Source organism: Vipera berus (assembly GCF_964194415.1).
Source record: "Vipera berus genome assembly, chromosome: 3".
Classification (NCBI taxonomy): Eukaryota; Metazoa; Chordata; class Lepidosauria; order Squamata; family Viperidae; genus Vipera; species Vipera berus.
Genome location: NC_138204.1, coordinates 213953278 through 213977028, shown reverse-complemented (window position 1 = coordinate 213977028; position 23751 = coordinate 213953278). Strand labels below are relative to the sequence as shown.

The following is a 23751-nucleotide window of genomic DNA, read 5'->3' as shown; positions in this document are numbered from 1 at the left end:
ACTAGGACTGACCGGTTTGATTGCCTTGCAGTCCAAGGGACTCGCAGGAGTCTTCTCCAGCACCAGAGTTCAAAGGCTTCAATTCTTTGACGCTCAGCCTTTCTTATGGTCCAGCTTTCACTGCCATACATTGCAACTGGGAAGACCATAGCCTTGACTATACGCACTTTTGTTGACAGGGTGATGTCTCTGCTTTTTAGTGTGCTGTCTAGATTTGCCATGGCTTTCCTCCCAAGGAGCAAGCGTCTTTTAATTTCTTGGCTACAGTCCCCATCTGCAGTGATCTTGGAGCCCAGGAAAATAAAATCTGTCACTACCTCCATTTCTTCCCCAACTATTTGCCAGGAATTGAGAGGGCCGGATGCCATGATCTTGGTTTTCTTAATGTTTAGTTTCAACCCAAGTTTTGCACTCTCCTTCTTCAATCGCAACAAGAGGCTCTTTAGTTCCTCTTCACTTTCTGCCATTAGAGTGGTATCATCCAATTCTTATCATCTCTTATTTCAATAACCTTGGTTCTCACGCTAGGTCCAGTGTTGTTATGTCTAGCTAAATTCTCGTGCACATTGCCCGCCCCCCCACCATCATCTAACTCTAAAAGCAAAAAAAAATAATATGGCTGCATCTGCATCTGTTGTCAATGCAAAAACGTCCAATGTTAGCAGCATGGACAGTTAAGAATGAATGAACCTTTATTGTCAAAGTACAACCATGTATACATTGAGATTAGCTGAGCCTCCCTTCATGCTCCCAACCCCCAACTCACAGTGACAACAAACCCTCCATCTTATTACACCATGTAAACTTGAACACTGGGCACTATCTAACCAAATGGAATTCAGTGGTGAAAAAAGTAAGGTTCTATACTTAGGCAAGAAAAACCAAAGGCACAGGTGTAGTATAGGTGGTACCTTGCTCAATAGTAGCAACTGTGAGAGGGATCTCGGACAGTTAGTGGACAATGACATCAATATGAGCCAGCCGTGTGCAGCAGCTGCCAAAAAAGCCAACACAGTGCTAGGCTGCATTAACAGAGGGATAGAACCAAGATCACGTGAAGTGTTAATACCACTTTACAATGCCTTGGTAAGGCCACACTTGGAATACGGCATCCAGTTGTGGCCACCACTTATTTTGGTAAATAAGATGTTGAGACTCTGGAAAGAGTGCTGAGAAGAGCAGCAGAGATGATTTAGAGGACCAGAGGCTAAAAGATATTAAGAACGGTTGCTGTTAACTTCATCAGTGCTAGAAGGGAGGGGAAGTTGCAGAGAGGATGATGATGATGATGATGATGAGGAGGAGGAGGAGGAGGAGGAGGAGGAGAACTATGGGGTCCCTGGTGCTCTCTAAGCTTGCTTGTTTTCTTGCAGACATTTCATGACCCAAGTAGGCAACATCATCAGTGCTAGAAACGTGGGGGTGGAGGAGTTGGAGTTCTAAAACTTTTAATGACTAGGTATAAGGATAATATATCTTCCATCTAGATCACTGGAGTTTTTTTTTTAAAAAAAAACATCCTGGATTGTAGCAAGATAGCAGTGGAATAAGCAAAGAAATACATAAATAAGCCTCATGAGGCCTTTCACATTTTTGACGATGGGATTTTAAAAGGCTTAAGAGAAAACTGCCATTTTTTAAAAATCCCTGCAGTGCCCAGGGTAGGTACACGGATGCATTTTTCACTATTAACATTTTAAACGGAGGACAAGATTTTAATAATACATCTTCCCTGTCCTTTTTTTAAAAAAAAATCTGCTTGTCTACGTTTTATGAACACGGGTCCCATCGGTGTTGAGAAGCGATGCTGGGAGTAAATTAATATGTTAAACCCTTCAAAGAAATGCCTCCTTGGTTTAGAAATCCGTGCCGTTTGGATGAAGTTTCTCTAGAGACAAAGTGCTCATCCAATCTGACAATTCTGCTTGATTGGTCCGGGGGGGGGGGCGGTAAGGGGGGAGCCTGGTGGTGACGACTAAAAAAAATAGAAAAATAAATTCTAAATAGTGTATCAAAAATATTCTCTAATGGGGAAGGTTGAGACCAAGATTGGACATGTGAACTTTGCTGTTCTTATCGGCTGTTCCCCAAAATCATTGCATTGGGGGGGGGGTGTTAGGTAAAACCCAAGAAGAAAACAATATGGCTATGGACAAAACAACACCCCCATCAGCACTGAGAGGGCAAACCCCACCCACGTCTAGTCCTTCCTTCCTTCCCTCCTTCCCTTCCTCCTCCCTCCCTCCCTCCCTCCCTCTCTCTCTCTCCTTCCTTCCTTCCTTCCCTCCTTCCCTTCCTCCTCCCTTTCTCTTTCTTTCTTTCTTTCTTTCTTTCTTTCTTTCTTTCTTTCTTTCTTTCTTTCTTTCATTCTTTCTTTCTTTCTTTCCTTCCTTCCTTCCTTCCTCCCTCCCTCCCTCCCTCCCTCCTTCACTCACTCCCCTTCTTTCCTTCCTTCTCTCCCCCTCCCTCCCTCCGATCTCCTTCCTTCCTTCCTTCTTTCCCTTCACCCTCTCCTTCCTCCCTTCATTCTTTCGTTCTTTCTACACACGTGTCCCTGAATAATGTTGCAGGATCCAATGTGAGTCAATCAACAGGACCAAAAGTTTATTCTTCCAAGCGTTTGAGCTCATACTTTAGCCCATCCTCAGGAAACTTCTCTTACTCCAGAATATAATAAGAAAGAAAGAATTCCTTGTTGTTGTTGTTGTTGTTGTTGTTGTTGTTGTTGTTGTTCTTCTTCTTCTTCTTCTTCTTCTTCTTCTTCTTCTTCTTCTTCTTCTTCTTCTTCTTCTTCTTCTTCATCTTCTTCTTCTTCTTCTTCTTCTTCTTCTTCTTCTTCTTCTTCTTCTTCTTCTTCTTCTTCTCCTCCTCCTCCTCCTCCTCCTCCTCCTTCTCTCTCTCTCTCTCTCTCTCTCTCTCTCTCTCTCTCTCTTTGTCTTTTTCTCACTTAATTTCCAGCACTTTCTTGGAAACTGGCTAGATCAGACTCCTTGTCTGTTGCAGTTGTGAGATGTTCATTGTAATGTAATTTCTCCCCCCCCCCCAAAGGGCTGATTCCTTAATCCAAATGAGTTGATTCCCAGTGAAATTCACACTGAGGCACCATCAGTGGGTTGGCAAAATCCTGGAGCTTTATGTCAACCTAGAAAGCCCATTTCTACAGATAGTGTCATATTCTCTTAAGTATTTCATTGGAACATCAGGCTGAGGCATTACTTAACTTGTCTCGTCTGCCCAAACAATTAGTTGTTTAATCTGGCATATTTGGGGAAATGAATAAGCTGAGTTTATTTCGGACTCTGCTCACAAAGGATCAGCTCAGACCTCTTCTTTGGTGAACCAAGAAGACCTGGCAAAGTTATGGAACTACATTTGAACGAAGCAACTTTCTTTTCCTGTTGCAAGTTGTCACAAAATGCAATCCAGTGGCGAGAAAAGTAAGGTTTCACAACTAGGCAAGAAAAACCAAATGCACAGGTATAGTATAGGTGGTACCTTGCTCAATAGTGGTAACTGTGAGAGGGATCTCGGAGTCCCAGTGGACCATCACTTAAACATGAGCCAGCCGTGTACTGCAGCTGCCAAAAAACCCAACACAGTGCTAGGCTGCATTAACAGAGGGATAGAATCAAGATCATGTGAAGTATTAATACCACTTTACAATGCCTTGGTAAGGCCACACGTGAAATACTGCATCCAGTTTTGGTCACCATGATGTAAAAAAAGTGATGAGACTCTAGAAAGAGTACAGAGAAGAGCAACAAAGATGATCAGGGGACTGGAGGCTAAAACATATAAAGAACGGTTGCTGGAACTGGGTATGTCTAGTTTAATGAAGAGAAGGACGAGGGGGTGACATGATAGCAGCATTCCAGTATCTCAGGGGCTGCCCCAAAGAAGAGGGAGTCAAGCTATTCTCCAAAGCGCCTGAAAGCAGGACAAGAAGCAATGGATGGAAACTCATCAAGGAGAGAAGCAACCTGGAACTAAGGAGAAACTTCCTGACAGTTAGAACAACTAACCAGTGGAACAACCTTCCTCCAGAAGCGGTGAATGCTCCAACACTGGAAGTTTTTAAGAAGAGACTGGACAGCCATTTGTCTGAAATGGTATAGGGTTTCCTGCCTGAGCAGGGGGTTGGACTAGATGACCTCCAAGGTCCCTTCCAACTCTGTTACCTTTTCATGGGTTGGTTTTATTTCCTTTGTTTCATGGTGTTGTGGTAAACAACCTTAGGGTTGATCAGTGGAGAAAGATCCTGCAGATACTTTAATAAATAAATGGATCACGGTTGTTAATAACCATATTTGTTATTTATGTTTAGTGGAGTGCTTCCAAATATGATTATACAGGCAAATGCAATCAAGGAGTTTGGGGGAAGGCGAGGAATTTCTCTCCCACCCCAGGTTGGATTTAGCATGTGAAGTGAAGAAGAGCAGAATTTAAAGACAATTATTTAAAAAAAATATATCTGTTTTGCATCAGACCTCCGATATTCCCTGGTTTGATGTTCATTTTGCGGTCTTGGGAGTGACACATTTATAAGAAACAATCAGACATTCATGTGTAGGCAGATGGTACCGCTAGGGGTTGTGTGTATGGATTAACCTTGCTTGCTTATCCTTCCCATTTGAATCGTTGAGCTCTTTGATCTCTGGGTTTAAAATGAATCATTCTTACTTTATTTATTTTTTTGCTTTTCATCATTTTTCTTCCTGCCTGTTACGCATGTAGCTTTATGATGATTTTAGTGAGAATTGCATGGGACACAAGCATCAATCGGATGCAGAAAGATGGATGGTGAGAAGAAGGAGGGAGAGAGGGAGGAAGGAAGGAGAGAGGGAAAGGGAGAGAGAAATCGGAAAGAAGGAAAAAAAAGAAGGAATGAAAGAGAAAGAGGAAGCGAGGAGGGAGAAACGGAGGGAGGAAAGAAAGAAAGAAGGAAAGAATTATAGCTAGTACAGCCATTTCGAGCTATTTGGCTCTCATCCGCTAGCCCTTCTCTTCTGAGATTCAAACTCGGGGCCGCCTGCATGTTAGGCAAAAGCGGAAGCGGTATCTTAGCCCTGATAGACCGGTCTCACCGGAAAAGACTTTAACAGTCGGTGATCTCTTCATCTGGATCCCTGTGTTGGCTTGAACATGATGGCTTCAAAGTCTTCTTCCAATTTGGTGGTTCTACTCTGTTTGAGGGGACGCGGTGGCTCAGTGGGTTAGGACGCTGAGCTTGTCGCTCAGAAGGTCGGCAGTTTGGCGGGTCGAATCCCGAGTGCCGCGTAGCAGAGTGAGCGCCTGTTACGCGTCCCAGCTTCTGCCAACCTAGCAGTTCGAAAGCACGTAAAAATGCAAGTAGAAAAATAGGGACCACTACGGTGGGAAGGTAACAGTGTTCCGTGCGCCTTTGGCGTCTAGTCATGCCGGCCACATGACCACGGAGACGTCCTCGGACAAGCGCTGGCTCTTCGGCTTTGAAACGGAGATGAGCACCGGCCCCTAGAGTCGGAAACGACTAGCACGCATGTGTGGGGGAACCTTTACCTTTACCTTTACTCTGTTTGACCGAACGTACAAAGATGATTTGTAGGTTTTGATTTTTTTCCCCTCCCCCTCTTATTTTAGCATCACTACGCCATCATTTCTGACACTCGGTTGCTTTCTTCGGCCTGCCAGCAAATTTATTTTCCTATTTCCTGGACCAAATCGGAAAGCTCAGAGCAAGCTTGGGACCTAGAAGGATGTTTCTCTCCCTTTGAAGGTTATCTTCAGAACGTCATTACTTCATTATGATGTGGAACTGCTTAATGGACTTGGTGTGAAGTGCCCACTTCTCCTCATTGCCCATTGCCTTATCCTGTTGCTATTATCCACATGATATAGACATGAAGATGTTGGACCAAAGGCAAGGTCCATCACAGAACCATAGAGCTGGAAGGGACCTCGCAGTCTTTTACTCTAAACCCCTGCCAAGGCAGGAGACCTTCTTCCATGCCGGATAGATGGCTGTCCAATTTCTTCTTGAAAACCTTAGTCAATTGCAAAAGGCGGCCTTACTAGGAACTGCTTCCATCCTGCGACGAGATCTGTAATACCATCAAACATCCACATCTGCCTATCCCAGGTCCTTGGTAAGGACTCGATAGGTAGACAAAAATGCCAGATCCAGTCTGAACATCTGGCTGACTGTGTGATGATCAATAATAATAATAATAATAATAATAATAATAATAATAATAATAATAATAATAATAATAATAATAATAATAAAAATAAGGTGCTGGTACTTACCTTTAAAGCCCTACATGGCTTAGGCCCGGGATACTTGCAGCACCGTCTGCTACCGGGGACGACTTCCCATCGCCCGGTGCGCTCACACAGAGAGGGCCTCCTCAGGGTGCCGTCGGCTAGACAATGTCGGCTGGCGAACCCCAGGGGGAGGGCCTTCTCTGTGGGAGCACCAGCCCTTTGGAACCAGCTTCCCCTTGAGCTTCGGATGGCCCCGGACCTCCGGTCCTTTCGCCGCGACCTCAAAACTTTTCTCTTCCATCAGGCTGACCTGGATTGATGATGGGTTTTTAAATATGTTTTAATTTTTAACTGTAGTTAATTTATTTTGGGGCTGTTATTTAATTCGTTTTTTAATTTTTGTATTGTTGTTTTTTATTGTTGTAAGCCGCCCTGAGTCCTTTGGGAGATAGGGCGGCATATAAGTCCCAAATATATAATAATAATAATAATAATAATAATAATAATAATAATAATAATAATAATAATAATAATAATAATAATAATAATAATAATAAAAAATAATGATAGTGATAATAATAATAATAGTGATAGTAATAGTAATAATAGAGTTGGAAGGGACCTTGGAGGTCTTCTAGTCTAACCCCGTGCTCAGGCAGGAGACGCCGTACCAGGGGGTCTTCAAACTTGGACCTTTCAGGACTTGTGGACTTCAACTCCCAGAATTCCTCAGCCAGCATGAATTCTGGGAGTTTAAGTCCACAAGATAAAAGGGCCAAGTTTGAAGACCCCTGCCTTATACCATTTCAAAGAAATGCATTATGCATAGTGACCTGGATGATCCCTTGTGATTTATGATAATGGCTTATCAGTGCTTATTTGCAGATAAATATATTTTTTTCTGGAGGGGAGGAAAAGAAATATGCAGATTGTATGTCCGCAGAGCCAATAATTTCATTTCTCCTTTTTTTTTTAAACCTACTTATGTATTTTTCTATGCAATCTGCAGTTTTGAATGCATTCTTTTTTTTTTCTCTCCACTTTTTTTGCCTGAAAGTGGCTTCAGAAAACTCAGAGACGGCTACGGTCCAACTAAAGCTGCATTTTGATATGCTTGTTCGTTTGGGAAGCGAAAATTAGGCGAGGAAGCTGAAAGTTGCCGAGTGAACAAAAAGCTGAAGGGAATTGCTTTAAGACCCAAATTCGACTTAGCACACGTCAGTGTTTATGTTTTGCTTTTTATTTCTTATTTCTTCCTTGACAGTAAAACAGCTGTGGCCGTTTGATAGGTGGCACGTTCCACATCGGGCGTATTTGGGGATCGTCCAGCCGTTTCGGGAGGTTAACGTTGAGAAGAAGTTTATTTTTTTTAGTCGAAAGCGTTACAGGAAACCCTCAACTTTCTGATCCGAATTGGGACTAGGATTTCCGCCGCTAAGCAAGGCGGTGGTAAACTGACGTGGGGTCCGGTTTTAACATGCTGGTTTGCGATGGTTGTTTAAGCCAGGGCTTTTCAACCTTTTCACCGATTGGACCACTTTTAGGACATGGCAGTATTCGAGTACCGCCTGGCAAGGTGTCAAAAACCTGATCACACACACACACACACACAAAAGAAAAACCTGTTCAAAGTTTCAATTGCACTGAAATGACTTACGGCCATTTTTCACACGACTATTGCAGCATGCCCAGGGTCATGTGATTTATATTTGGATGCTTGGCAACTGATTCGTATTTATGATGGTCCCAGTGTCCCAGATGCCGGCTGTGGAGATCACAAATGGCGATCAGATGAACCTGGGATCCCGCCACTGTGGTGATCAGCACTCAGATTAGCAGAGGTTAACTCCAAGGTCAACTTATAAATTTAAATATAAATTTAAATATAAATTTAATAAATCAAATCAATCAATCAATCAACTTCAGATCCACAATCCAGGAAGCGACGGCCCAGTCAACAAACTGGCCAAAGAGCCATTTGTAAAAACAGCCCAAACTAGAATAGAATATTCCTGGAAAGGACTTTTTATATATAAAAAGAAACGAAAAATGTAACTCCAAGGTTTGGCTTTTCATCCTTTCCTGAGATTAATTGATGGCAAACCTGACTTGAGAAACGTCTCGTGGAGGGACAGAAATTTGGGCCTCAGTTGTGGCCGTTTAAGGTGAGGACTGTCTGTTTCTTCCTTGGTAAGAGGTCCTGTGAGGGAGGGACAATGAAATTGATGCAACGTTAACATCATGGTTCTGACAGATGAAACTCTTCAAAGAACTTTGAGGCACAGTTCTTTCTTGGCCCCAATTTTCAGGTCATAAAATGGGTGTCATGGTTCCGACAGATGAAACTCTTCAAAGAACTTTGAGGCGTTAAAGAATCTTTATTCAAGAAGCATGGCATCGGCACCTACGTAGTCAAAGCCAAAAACTGGATTCCCCTCCCCTGGCACATAGTATCAAAGCACAATTCCCTCCTCCAATTTACAGTCATAAATCACATTCTCCAATTAGCTTGAAATGCAGGCTTCCCCCCCTCCCCCCAGTTCTCCAGCCTGCCATTTCTTATCATTTCTTATTTCAATAACCTTGGTTCTCACACTAGGTTCAGTATTGTTATGTCTAGTTAAATTCTCATGCACGTTCCTCCCCCCCACCCCAGTATCATCTAATTCTAACTCTAATTCTAAGAGTAAAACATAAGAAGGAAAATGGCTGCATCTCCATCTGTTGTCAAAGCAAGAACATCCGATGTTAGCAGCGTTGACAATGGGGCAGTAGTCACCTTAACAGCAGTCTGGCTTAGCAGCAGATGTTTTGGGCTCCTGAGTGGAGGGTTACCTGGACAAGATTATTTACATTTGACAATTTATTCTGTGTCAGATTAAAATGAAGGGACGGATGTCTTTTGAATCTCGGCGGTTCGGAATGTTGATTATTAGTATTTTAGTATTTTAAGAGATATATCATCTAGTCCAAGCCCCTGCTCAGGCAGAAAACCCTATACCACTTCAGACAAATGGCTGTCCGGTCTCTTCTTAAAAACTTCCAGTGTTGGAGGATTCACCACTTCTGGAGGCAGGTGGTTCCACTGGTTAATTCTTCTCACTGTTAGGAAATTCCTTCTTAGTTCTGGGTTGCTTCTCTCCTGGATTAGTTTCCATATATATACATTTATTTGATGCCCTTTTTCCCCCTCCCTTTTCATTTCTTTCGCCTTTTTTTCCCTTTTGCCTTTCAATATTTGATTTGAAATTTAATAAAAGATACACCGGTAGTCCTCACGGTGCAACGTCCCTTGATCCCCAAATTTTCTGTGGCTAAGCGAGACATTTGTTACAGGCAGCTTTGCCCTGCTTTCTGACCTTTTTTTTTGCCGCGGTTCTTCAGTGAATCACTGCAGTTGTGAAGTTAGCAAACACGGTTGTTAAGAAAATCAGGCTTTTCCCACTGAGGGTTCAACATAACTCCGGGACACTGCGACCGTCATAAATGGTCTGAATTTTGATCACGTGACCTTGGGGAGACTGCAGCGGTGGTTAAGTGTGAAAAACGGTCATAAATCCCTTTTTTCAACGATGTTGTAACTTTGAACAGTCGCTAAGGAAAGGGTTGTAAATCAAGGACTAAATGTATTCTTTTCCTTCAGGCAGTAACAGACGTTGTCTGTTTCTATATCCAGCGGTTTTTTCAAGAAGGAAATCATGTCAGTCTGATTTTAAAATTTTATTGGATGGCTAGATTGTGTTTCCGTATCTTTTCATCATCCAAACAGAGGCCTGAAGGAAAAGTGCAATAAAAACGCAAATGATATTTGCTCGATAGTGGGAAAATGAAAACCTACCTCCGGAAGAATTAATTAAGAACATTTTAGATTGTGCAGAAATGGACAGAGTGGCATTGAAGTTAAAAGAGAAAGAAGATTCAGCGTACTTTAGAAACATGGGATAATTTTGATCAATGGCTAGAAAACCGAGCTAGAGAGAAAGGGACGTGATATGTACCTTTCAACGTTAAATATGTGTTAGTAAGAAGAAGACTATCTGGTGAAGAGAAGATGTAAGAAATATATTATTAACTAACATATCGATTATGAAAATATAGAAACTAATTATTACTGATTGCTTTTAAAACATACAAACAAACTGTTAAAGAATTTGTTGTGCAGAGATCTCCTTGTGCTACCAAAGAGTTGCACAGACAAGGAAGGGTACTGAGAGCAGTAAGAGTCACACAGTAAACACAAGAGTACACTGAGTTGTAAAAGCAAAAAGTAGTTTACTTTAAGGTGGTGTAAAAACAAAAATGCACAGTCAAAAATAAACAGTCCAGGTCATACACAATAGCAACAGTCCAAGGAGTAATCCAAAATACAAAGTCTTCTTACCAGTCCAGAGGTCAATATACAGTTCAGATTTATCACAGTAACAGAGCAAAAACAGTAATAGTAGAGAGCAGTGAATTCAGAAAGAGAGAGAAGCTACATTACTAGCTTCCTCTTATGGCCATGAGAACACTTACACACCCATTGGCCAATTAACATCTTAAAGACATAACATCATGGTTAATATGATGTTGAACAAGCTGGCCTGGTCTGATGGGATGGGGTTGGGTTTTATAAATCGGTTTTAACTTTTAATTATGTACTAATTTATTACGGGCATTGTTATTTAATTACTTTTTAATCTTTGTATCCTGTTTTTTTATTATGTATTGCCCTGTTCACCGCCCTGAGTCCTTCGGGAGAAGGGCGGTATACAAATTAAATTATTAAATTAAATTAAATTAAATATATTTTCAACCCAACATTGTAGGCTAACACCATATGCCTAACACAAACAAAAATGCCCGTTTAACAGATCTCTCGCTTAACGACCCAAACTTTGGCCTCGATTGCGGTGCTAAGTCCAGCACTACCTGTGTATTTCCTTTTTTAAACGCTGTGTGAAAATGTGCCTTTTCCTTGTGAGTTCAAGCTTTGACTTCTGGATGCTTCACGGACGTATCCACGTGACTTTCTTGGGTACAAAATAAAACGGTTTTGCCGTCAATTTCAGGACGTCTCTTCTTCGGCTTTCTGCTTTAACTTGACCTTCTGGGGGTTTTTTTTCGTTTTTTTTTCGTTTTGTTTTGGGATTTTTTTGGGGGTCCTTGTCTACACCGCTTCATTGTGTCTGAGATTAGCCCACCTCAGCTGAGTGCTGATATACCTCACATCACCTGTTAAAAAACTGGCGTCTGTTCCGCACTTTTGCCTTGCGTGTGTCTGTTTAACGTGAAGGATGAAAGAGAAGGTTTCTCCGACTCTTGAGATTTAAAAGGACTACTTTGCTTTTAGGAGATTCAGGTGTGTCCGTGTTTTTACGGACAGTTGTTAAAATAGCATTTGAGCTTTTACTGGGAGAACTACAGGGGAACGGCTGGAGCTTGGCGTGTCCCTAAAAGGGTTCTAAGCATTTATCTGGAATTGAGATTGACTCTGTGGCTCCTATCAAGCTTGGCCTTTCTTTATTTGTGCTTTTTCAATGAGGTAACCGGACCTTCTCGTTTTTCTTGGAAGGTCTTTTGCTTCCCATTCAAGAAGCTTCTTCGGCTCGGACTGGATGGTGGGGAAGGGAAGGATTTATATTCCTTGCAGACAGCTGGTCATTTGCATTCCTTTAGAGAGTCGTTGAGGCCACTTGCACGGCACAATGTAGGACAGGGGTCTTCAAACGCGCCTGGCTGAGGAATTCTGGGAGTTGAAGTCCACAAGTCGTAAAAGGGCCACGTTTGGAGACCCCTGACATAGGAGAACAAACTCATCAGGACAAGAGTCAGCCGTCCATCTGCATTTAAAAGACAAAGGCCACTCTTTTGAAGACAGCAAAGCCCACATTTTGGACAGAGGGGACCGCTGACTTGAAAGAGGGGTCAAAGAGGCCATCTGTGTCAAAACTGAACAGCCCTCCCTTAACAGAGGGGGAGGGATAGGACATCATCTATCTCCACTCTACAATACAGTCCTTTCAGCAATTCCAAGAAGGCTCCATACCCCTTTGCACCACTCAGGTGACCCCGAGGACACAGGTAAACCTCTAAGTGGCCTCATTGACTCTCTCAAAGAAGGCAAATGACCAGCTGTCTGCAAGGAATATAAATCCTTCACTTCCCCACCATCCAGTCAGAGCCGAAGAAGCTTCTTGGAGGAGAAGAGAAACGTCTTCAAAGAAAAACAAGAAAGTCCAGTTGCCTGCTGAAAAAAAGCACCTTTGGGGCAACCGTGACCTGGATGGCTGAGAATCTCCATGAACTTTCTTTATTTGCTTTTTTTTTTACAGTCACACAACTCAACAGGAGACCAACAAAACCATCACTACATGCACAAGTGCAATCCGACAGCTGTCCGAGGGTATAAGAAGCTCTTCTCGGGTGAGTTTTGAGACTTTCACGCGAAACCTTGAGTGGCTTCAAGAAGAATTCAATCTTGGAGTTGCCTAATGCGCTAAGGTAAGACTAAACAGCCTACGGTAGAAGTCTTCAGTTTTCAACCATGAGAGTCCTTTCTGACCTTCTCTGCTCAAACCTGAAGGCTTGTGCAAGATGAGCAGCAATGGATGGAAACTTTTTAAAGAGAGATTCTGAGGTTGTGTCTAGTCTAACAAAAAGAAGAACCGGGGGGGGGGGTGATATGATAGCATGCTTCTAACACTTGAGGGGCTATCCCCTGACCATCCTCATGGCTCTTCTCTGCACTCTTTCTAGAGTCTCAACATCTTTTCTTACAGTGTGGTGACCAAAACTGGATGCAGGATTCCAAGTGTGGCCTTACCAAGGCCTTGTAAATTTTTTAATTTAATTTAATTTTAATTCCATTTATATCCCGCCCTTCTCCGAAGACTCAGGGCGGCTTACAAGCTTAGCAGTAGCCTTCATTCTATGTATATGCCTGCTTATTAGGGCTTTCAGCCCCCCCAAGCGGCATTATTACAAAGTCAGCTTATTGCCCCCAACAATCTGGGTCCTCATTTTACCTACCTCGGAAGGATGGAAGGCTGAGTCAACCTTGAGCCTGGTGGGATGCGAACCTGCACTAATTGCAGGCAGCTGGTGTTACTTAAGGAGGCATTAGCCCACTGCTCCACCAAGGTATTAACCCTTCACGTGATCTTGATTCCATCCCTCTGTTGATGCAGCCTAGCACTGGGTTGGCCTTTTTGGCAGCTGCAGCACATGGCTGGCTCATCTTTAAGGGATTGTCGCTCCCCTCTATGAGGTAGCAGCAGCGTTCTTTCTTTCACCATTGTGAATCTTTGTCAGCTCACTCCTGAATTCTAGGGACAGCGACTGGGGATTGGGACCCCGATCTAAAAGCTGTGCTTGACATCCAGGGATAGGATGACAGGCACGCTTCAATTTCTCACTTGAATTCTTTCCAGGAAAATTCGGGAGAACATGTATGGCTGCCTGTGTTGCAGTACTGGCCAAAATTGTGGCAACCCTTTGGGGAAAAGTGTATTTTTGAGGTTTGATGGCTAATAACACCACTCTTTTTTTTTGGAGTTGTTGTTGTTAGCTGCGAAGTCATGTCTGACCCATCACAACCCTATGGACCATGTTCCTCCAGGCCTTCCTGTCCTCTACCATCTTCTGGAGTCCATTTAAGCTCACGCCTACTGCTTCAGGGACTCCATCCAGCCACCTCATTCTCTGTCATCCCCTTCTTCTCTTGCCCTCAACCTTTCCCAGCATGAGGCTCTTCTCCAGTGAGTCCTTCCTTCTCATTAGGTGGCCAAAGGATTTGAGTTTGTGTTGTGTATTTACTAATTGTTAAACAGAAGTTACAGAGCTGAGGTAAAACCGCGGCAGCTTTTGACAGCTGTCAAAAGCTGCCGGGCGAAACCGCGCAAGCGCCAACCATTGACAGCTCAACACGCGCTACAGATGACAGCTCCGAGCTGTCAAAACCAAACGAACCCGATTGGCGGCGACCACGGCGCGGGAGCAGACTCACCCCGGATTGGTCGATCCGCCGGCAGCTGTCAGTATAAATAGATGTCATGTTCCCTTGTTCTTTGCCTGGTTCAGAATAAAAAGTTAAACTGTTAACTAGCTGTCTCGCCTGCTTCTTAGCCAAAGCACTGGCGACGAGGATGGGATGCTGCTTGCTTAGCTGAAGTCACTACCTAAGGGGAGAAGAGATTTTTTCCCTTAGCTGAGCTGGTCACTTGCTGAAGTCACTGGAAGTCAAACTTCCATTCAACGCAAGCAGCGGCACCTCAATTACAGACAGCATGACGAACCACGGCCACATTCGAGAATTCGATACCCGCCACCCAGAAGGCTGGGAATCGCATCTGGGCCAGGTAGAAGGGTACCTGGTAGTTAAGAAGATCACAGATGACCGGGCCAAGGCGGCCGCCCTCCTCTGGCTCAGCGGCCCTGCTGTTTATGATGCCGCTGTGGGGATCTTCACCCCGGAGCCGGTCGCCACCATCTCCTATGCAGACCTCACTGAGGGGCTGAGTAAATACTTCATGCCCCTCAAGTCAGAACTCTACTGGAGAGTGAACTTCGCTCGGAAACTCCAGCTTCCTGACGAGCCAGCAAATGACTTCATAACCAGGGTCAGGCATGCCGCACGTCGGTGCCGGTTCCCGGATTTGGAAGACCGAATCCGGGACCAGATTGTCATAGGGCTCAAGGACGAACGGCTGAGGAAGAAGCTGATCGCCAAGCCTGAAATGACAATGACCGATGTGGCTAGAGAAGTCATCGCATACGAAGACTGCCACGGAGACGACCGACGGGTACCGGACAGCGGACCACGGGGGTCCGTGCACCAGGAAGACGGCAGGTTCAGCGGTTCTGAGGACGACGACGGCCCCACAGATATAGACGCGGTGCAACGGCGGTTCGAGAAACTGAGGATGCAACGCAACTACAAGGGGGGCCCTGCCAACAATCAGAGGGGGGCCAACTTCCCGACTAACAGGGCGAAGTGTGCCAGCTGCGGGGGAAGCCACCCTAGGGCAACGTGCCGGTTCCGCAGTGCCAAATGCCACGGGTGCGGGAAGACAGGCCACCTCAAAGCAGTGTGCCGCAGCCGGAGCCGGGAAAACCTGCACGACCTGGAGGTGACAGCCGAAGGTATGGCCCCATATACACTCAGAGCTAGGCACAGCCCCAGAACCCCAGTGTCCAATGTAAGGGGGAGGGCGGAGAAACATACAGTCCACAGCATTCTTAAGCCCAAAATCAAGGTGGACGTACGGATTCAGGGAATTCCCTGTGAGATGGAGGTGGACTCTGGGTCCTCCGTCTCACTAATTTCATGGCAAACGTACAGGGACATTTGTAACCGAAGTAGGAAAGGGCCCGCCCTTAGACCCACCAAACTCCGCCTAGCCGACTTCCAGAAAACGCCCATTAAACTCCGGGGAAAAGCTTCCGTCCCCGTAGAGTTCAAAAAATTTAAAGGATCCCTTCCTATTTTGGTGACCCAAGAAAACAGAATAAGCCTGCTAGGATTAGACTGGTTCGAGGCACTAGGAATAGCGTTGACAGGTGTCAACGCCATTCAGCTGTCAAAATTGGAATCCGTCTGCCGACAATTCGCGGACGTTTTTGACAGCTTACTAGGGAAATACACGGGACCGCCCGTATCACTTAAACTGAACCCAAATGTGGTGCCTGTCAGAATCAAGGCCAGAAGGGTTCCCTTCGCCTTGAGGGAAAAAATAGAAGCGGAGCTTGACAGATTAACAAACTTAGGGGTCCTCGAACCGGTAGAAGGGGCCGAGTGGGAGACTCCCATAGTGACCCCAGTTAAACCAAACGGCCAAATTAGATTATGTGCCGATTATAAAGCGACCCTCAACCTCGCTTTAAACGCACATGCCTACCCGGTCCCGGCTGTCAAAGACATCCTCGCGGCCATTAAGTCAGGCGCCATATTTGCCAAGTTAGACTTGGCGCAGGCGTATTTACAGTTGCCGGTCACCCCTGACACCGCTTTGGCTCAAACAATAGTCACCCACAAGGGAGCATTCAAAATTAACCGCCTTCAATTTGGCATCTCTGCAGCCCCGGGAATCTTCCAGGAAATCATGGAGAAAACACTTAAGGGAATTCCCGGGGTCTGCCCATATTTTGACGACGTCCTAATTGCAGGGGAATCAGAAAATGACCTGGCTGGCAAACTAACCAAGGTACTCCTAAGGTTCAGGAAGGCCGGTCTCAAATTAAAAAGAGACAAATGCTCCATCGGGGTGCCCTCAACAGAGTTCTTAGGGTTTAAAATAGACGCTAAGGGAATTCACCCCACGGACACAAAAATTAAAGCTATCAAAGCAGCACCGACCCCCAAAAACAAACAAGAACTTCAGGCTTTCTTAGGGTTAGTCAACTTTTACCACACCTTCCTACCGCATAAAGCCTCCATTGCAGAACCCTTACATAGATTATTAGACAAGGGCAAACCCTGGACGTGGACCCCTGAGCATGATAAAAGTTTTAACCTCCTAAAAAACTTACTCTCCAGCAACGCAACGATAGCCCTGTTTAACGATCAGCTGCCCGTATGTCTCGCCTGCGATGCCTCCCCGTACGGCATCGGAGCGGTCCTAAGCCATTTAACTAAAGAAGGAATACAGACCCCTGTAGCGTTCTATTCGAGAACGCTGTCAAAACCTGAGCGGAATTACGCTCAAATCGATAAAGAGGCTCTAGCTATAGTAGCCAGCGTAAAAAAATTTCATGATTACCTGTATGGCCGACCATTTACTATTTATACTGATCATAAGCCCCTGTTAGGACTCTTTACAGTAAACAGGCTAACACCACAAATATTGTCTCCCCGCATCCTAAGATGGTCTACATTTCTATCAGCCTATTCATACAAACTAGAATACAGACCAGGGAAAACCATGGGCCATGCAGACGGCCTGAGCAGACTGCCGCAACCAATTGTGGACCCAGACCCAGCACCAGCTGGAAGAATACTGGCTATCTCAGAGCTGCCAGAATGCCCCTTATCTGTCAAAGATATCTCCGCAGCTACCACGGCAGACAAAATCCTAGGCAGAGTCCTAGGCTATGTCACAACGGGCTGGCAATATTCACCCCGGGAACCACAATTCCAACCTTACTTCTTAAAACAAAAAGAATTATCCACCCATCAGGGATGTCTCTTATGGGGCAGCAGAGTAATCATCCCTGACAAACACAGACTTAAAGTACTAGAGAGCCTCCACGAAGGGCACCCGGGCACCGTCAAAATGAAGGCTCTGGCCAGGAGCTATGTTTGGTGGCCGGGTATAGACAAACACATTGAGGCACACGTAGCTGGCTGCTATTCCTGCCAGCTAGTTAGAGCAGCCCAGCCACAGGCGTCCATACATAGATGGGAAACGACAAAGTCACCTTGGTCTCGCATTCATATAGATTATGCAGGTCCGTTCCAGGGACAATCATTCCTAATTGTCGTAGACAGCTTTTCAAAATGGCTAGAAGTGGCGCCAGTAGCCAATACAACTTCCTCGGCCACTATACAAGTTTTAAGGGGATTATTCGCCACACATGGCCTCCCTGATGTTATAGTTTCCGATAACGGGCCCCAATTTACCTCCTACGAATTCCAGAGTTTCACAACGGCGAACTCTATTAGGCACACCACCTCGGCTCCCTTTCACCCATCGTCGAACGGCTTGGCAGAGGTGATGGTAAAATCAACCAAGGAGGCACTACGCAAGATCATCTCCGGCAACTGGCACCAAAGACTGGCACAATTTCTTCTCTCCCAACACACCACGCCTTGCACAACTACCGGAAAGTCCCCAGCAGAGCTTCGCTGGGGCAAAAGATTGACCACCAGACTGGACCGTCTCCACCCAGACAGATCCCCTCCAGACCCAGAACTGCCCCTCCATCATAGAACTCTCAACACTGGGCAAGCTGTCTGGGCTAGAAACTATGGGGGAGGGAACAAATGGACACAAGGGGTGGTCATCGAACAAACAGGCCCCTTGTCATACATCATTGACATTGGACAAAATATACATATCCGCAGACACATAGACCAATTACGCCAACGCAGTCCTCAAAATATAGGGGGAAGGGGTGACGACGAAATACCAACAGAAGCACCGGCGCAAAGACTGGCACGACAAGACTCCCCTGATCGGAACATACCATTTCAACACCCCACTCCAATCAACGCAGATCCAGCAGAGCCAAACCCCCCACCCCCGGAGCCAACCCAAGAAGCGCCAAGAGAACCAGAACATACTACCGAGGCTACCCCCCGGCGCTCCGAGAGATTAAGGAAACCTCCCACATACCTGAAAGACTATGAATGGGGAAAACCAAAAAAGAAACAGTTGGGGTAAAATCAACTCAATCAGAGGGAGGGGGAAGGGGTGTTGTGTATTTACTAATTGTTAAACAGAAGTTACAGAGCTGAGGTAAAACCGCGGCAGCTTTTGACAGCTGTCAAAAGCTGCCGGGCGAAACCGCGCAAGCGCCAACCATTGACAGCTCAACACGCGCTACAGATGACAGCTCCGAGCTGTCAAAACCAAACGAACCCGATTGGCGGCGACCACGGCGCGGGAGCAGACTCACCCCGGATTGGTCGATCCGCCGGCAGCTGTCAGTATAAATAGATGTCATGTTCCCTTGTTCTTTGCCTGGTTCAGAATAAAAAGTTAAACTGTTAACTAGCTGTCTCGCCTGCTTCTTAGCCAAAGCAGTTTTAGCTTCAGGATCTGGCCTTGTAAAGAGCAGTCAGGGTTGATCTCCTCTAGGACTCACCGGTTTGAACGCCTTGCAGTCCAAGGGACTCGCAGGAGTCTTCTCCAGCACCATAGTTCAAAGGCCTCAATTCTTTGGCGTTCAGCCTTTCTTATGGTCCAACTTTCACAGACATGGGCACATAGTATCAAAGCACAATTCCCTCCTCCAATTAACAGTCGTAAATAACATTCCCCAATTAGCTTGAAGCACAGGCTTCCTCTCCAGCTCTCCAGCCCGCCAATTCTTTATCATCTCTGATTTCAGTATCCTTGATTCTCACGCTAGGTTCAGCGTTGTTACATCTAGCTGGACTCTCGTTCACATTCCACCACCACCACCCCTTTCCGCAGCATCATCTATCTCTAAAAACAAAAGGACGACAATGGCTACCTGTCCATCTGTTGTCGATGCAAAAACATTGACAGCGTTGACGCACCACAAATTCCACCTGTCCGAAGGGGGCTTTTGCGAACTTTCCCGATGCGGCACGCCAAGCGAGATACACTTCTTGCGAATTGTTCTCTTTTTTTTTTATTTGCCAAAACCGGAAAGCAAAATGCAAGGCCTTTTGCTTTCGTTATCTAAGCTTCGCGAGCCCTCCGCTTTCTGCTAGCCCGAAATGGATAGCGGTGGCCACGATACATTAAATCGCGGTGTGGGTTCGTAGGAGGTGGCTGAGGATTTTATTTTTTATTTTATTTTTGAAATGAACTCTTTGTCTGGGACCAAAGTGAAGCTTCCTGCATTTATTACAGCTTATTTTGTCAGTGACGTGGCTAAATAGGAGCATCGATGCTTTTTTTGCGAACGAAGGCAAATGTACGCGTCCCGCGATAATGTACCAAAGGTTGTTTTTTTTTCCAAGGAGGCCAACTGGACTTCCTTGTTTTCTCTTTGAAGGCTTTTTGCTTCCCATCCAAGAAGCTTCTTCAGCTCTGACTGCATGGTGGGGAAGCAGGAGGATTTATACTCCTTGCAGACAGCCGGTCATTTGCATCCTTTTGGAGAGTCGTTGAGGCCACTTGGAGGCTTCTCTGTATCCTCCTGGGACTTTCTTATTATTCCTTGAAGATGTTTCACTTCTCATCCAAGAAGCTTCTTCAGCTCTGACTGGATGGTGGGGAATGGAAGGATTTATACTCCTTGCAGACAGCTGGTCATTTGCATCCTTTTAGAGGGTCGTTGAGGCCACTTGGAGGCTTCTCTGTATCCTCCTGGGACTTTCTTATTATTCCTTGAAGATGTTTCACTTCTCATCCAAGAAGCTTCTTCAGCTCTGACTGGATGGTGGGGAATGGAAGGATTTATACTCCTTGCAGACAGCCGGTCATTTGCATCCTTTTAGAGGGTCATTGAGGCCACTTAGAGGCTTCTCTGTATCCTCCTGGGACTTTCTTATTATTCCTTGAAGATGTTTCACTTCTCATCCAAGAAGCTTCTTCAGCTCTGACTGGATGGTGGGGAATGGAAGGATTTATACTCCTTGCAGACAGCCGGTCATTTGCATCCTTTTAGAGGGTCGTTGAGGCCACTTGGAGGCTTCTCTGTGTCCTCCTGGGACTTTCTTATTATTATTTGAAGATGTTTCACTTCTCCTCCAAGAAGCTTCTTCAGCTCTGACTGGATGGTGGGGATGTGGGAGGATTTATACTCCTTGCATACAGCCGGTCATTTGCATCCTTTTGGAGAGTCGTTGAGGCCACTTGGAGGTTTTACCTGTGTCCTTGGGGTCACCTGAGTGGTGCAAATGGGTGTGTGGAGCCTTCTTGGAACTGCTGGATTTTTTCCTGCCCTGGGTCCCTTCCCTGTTGAAGACGGGCACAGGATAACAAATTAGAGATCAAAGTCAAGCGCATATAAGAAGGATATATAATGCATTGATAGAAATAGATTCAGAAACGGAACTTGTTAAAGATTGTATGATAAAATGGGCCCAGAATTTTCAGGAGCCCATAACGATGGATATCTGGGAAAAGATATGGGTCAGAAATGCGAAATTTACACAGGCACAAAATTTAAGAGAGAATTTTTATAAAATGTTTTATAGATGGCATTTAGATCCTAAAAAAAAATTAGCATGTATGTATCCGAATTATCAGCCTAAATGTTGGAGGTGTGGTTGTGAGGATGCAACCTATTATCATATATGGTGGACTTGTAAAAAAGTTAAAGCTTTTTGGATTAAAATTTGATGGAATATGCAGAAGATATTTAAGAAAAAGATAAAGGTTTTCTCCGCAGTTATTTCTGTTGGGTATTATTACAGATTGTACCGTTATAGATACTAAATTGATGTTAAATTTAATTACGGCAGCAAGACTCTTGGTAGTGCAATGTTGGAAGAAGGAGGAACTGCCTACTATAGAAGAGTGGACTTTGAAAGTTTCAAACCTGGCGGAAATGGCAAAGATTTCAGCATATTTGAAAGAACAATCGCAACAGAGATATATTTTGGAATGGAGAAGATGGATCGATTATATTCAGAATAAATATGGGACTAGAAAGTTTCATTTAGTATATGAATAAGTATTAGTATTATATGATGCATTATTAATTAGTTATTATTATTTAGTTATTTAGTTATGTTAAGAGGACTTAAAGCGCGATAGAATTTAAAGTGTCTTTTTTAGTTGGTTAGCATATTTTAGCTTAAGTTGGTTAAAGTTTATACCCTGTATTCAGCTCTGGGAAGGGGGGGAAGGGAGGGTAAGTGGGGGGGAGGGGGAGGGAGGGAGTTTATGTTTTTAAAATGTATTTTAAAACTTTTCAATAAAAAAAAAAGACAGGCACAGGATGATGGGGATGAGTCCGTGTTGTCTGCATCTCAAACTGAAGCGCAAATGGTTCCTGCGGTCTGCCAGGTTTTCTGGAAATCCGTTCATACTCCCTCACCGTTCGAAGGGGGTCCATTCCAAAGTGCATGGCTAAATGTCTGTGGAGATTCTCCATCATCCAGGTCAGGGTTGTCCCAAAGGAGCTTTTTTTCAGGAGGCTAAAGAAAAATAAGAAAGTCCAGTTGCCTCCTGGAAAAAAAAACTATCTTCGGGAGAAGACCTTAAGAGGTGCACCAACTGTGCCAGCTAACCGTTCTTCTCTTCGCCTGTGGATTGGCTGGATTTCAAAGGGACATTGCTGGGAGGAGGAATATTGCTGGCTTAACTATACCGTTTCGGCGGGCTTTTCCCCCAGTTCTCACCTTGACTTCCCTTCTGTCACTGGGTAGTCAGAATATCTCAGAATAGAATAGGAGCTGGAAGGGACCTTGGAGGCCTTCTAGTCCAGCCCCCTGCTCAAGCAGGAGAACCTCTACCATCTCAGACAGGTGACTGTCCAGCCTCTTCTTAAAACACCTCCAGTGAAGGAGAACCCACGATTTCTGGAGGCAAAGCTGTTCCACTGGTTGATCGTCCCCACTGTCAGGAAATTTCTCCTTAAATTTCTCCCTTAAATTTCTCCACCAAGAGCCGTGGTGGAGCAGTGGGCTAATGCCTCCTTAAGTAACACCAGCTGCCTGCAATTAGTGCAGGTTCGCGTCCCACCAGGCTCAAGGTTGACTCAGCCTTCCATCCTTCCCAGGTAGGTAAAATGAGGACCCAGATTGTTGGGGGCAATTAAGCTGACATTGTAATAATGCCGCTTGGGGGGGGGCAAAAGCCCTAATAAGCAGGCATATACATAGAATGAAGGCTACTGCTAAGCACATTGATTTGTGCTTCTTAGATTGTAAGCCGCCCTGAGTCTTCGGAGAAGGGCAGGATATAAATGGGATTAAAAAAAAGAACCCGTGACCTGAATGACTGAGAATCTCCATGGACATCCTAGGATAATAAAACGGCTGTTTCGTCATCCAGATGAAAACAATCAAGCTCATGAGAGCACCAAAGATCCCTCATTTCAATCCTGAGCTACAAATATTCCCCTTTATTGGGGAAAAAAGAAAGTCTTCTGCTAAGACATGTTCTTGACTTTCCCGTCTGCCTTATAGCCTATTTTTCTCCCATACCTTGTAATGAACCTACTAAGCTTAAAGAAGCTGTTTATCTAAATAAATTAAAAAAAAGATGTTGGGGAGGGGGGAAAAGCTTGCCATGAGAAATGATGGTTGAGAAGATTTCTTTTTTTTTCTCTTCTTCAACTCTTCCCGTGGAGACACTGCAAGCTGTAAGTCCATCAAAGGGCCAAAAGAAAGTAGAAGGAGAGATAAAATAAAAAGGGTTCTTATTTATCTTAAATTCCTTTATCAAGATGCAGGGAAATTGGCTTTTTTCCTCTTATGTCCTGAGTGGTCTTCTGAGACCAATTGGGTCCAGTGGGAGGCAAATGAAGACAACCACCGTGTCTCACCACAAAGTGAGCGAGAAGTCATAGGAAATAGAAATACAAATAAAGGACTGAGTTGTAATGCCTCCTGATCTTGTAAGGCTTTTGCCCTTATCAGCATCTGCAACAGCCAAACTACAAGAGGAGAATTTGGACTGCAACCCACTTATTTTCTGCTCCTGCTCCTGCTCTTACTAAATAATAAATAATAACGACAGCTGTTTGTGGGGGAAAAGGAAGAGTAATTTTCCAAAATGAGACACAGTTCCATTGTGACAATCCATAAGGTTTTCTGATGGTTTGCTTTTAATTGTTGTCTCCTCCTCCTCCTCCTCCTCCTGCTCTTCTTCTTCTTCTGTTTCTTCTCCTCCTCCTCCTCTTCTTCTCCTCCTCCTCCTCCTCCTCCTCTTCCTCCTCCTC

General features: G+C 44.7%; 1 protein-coding gene across 1 annotated transcript in view; it reads left to right on the top strand.

The window, feature by feature from the left end:
- The window catches only part of TSNARE1 (t-SNARE domain containing 1), a 311342-nt gene that overhangs the window by 118351 nt on the left and 169240 nt on the right, over positions 1-23751 (top strand). Inside the window, exon 5 of the mRNA XM_081323072.1 lies at positions 12558-12648. Coding sequence (XP_081179198.1) covers positions 12558-12648 — 91 coding nt within the window. The remainder of the gene's footprint in view (positions 1-12557; positions 12649-23751) is intronic.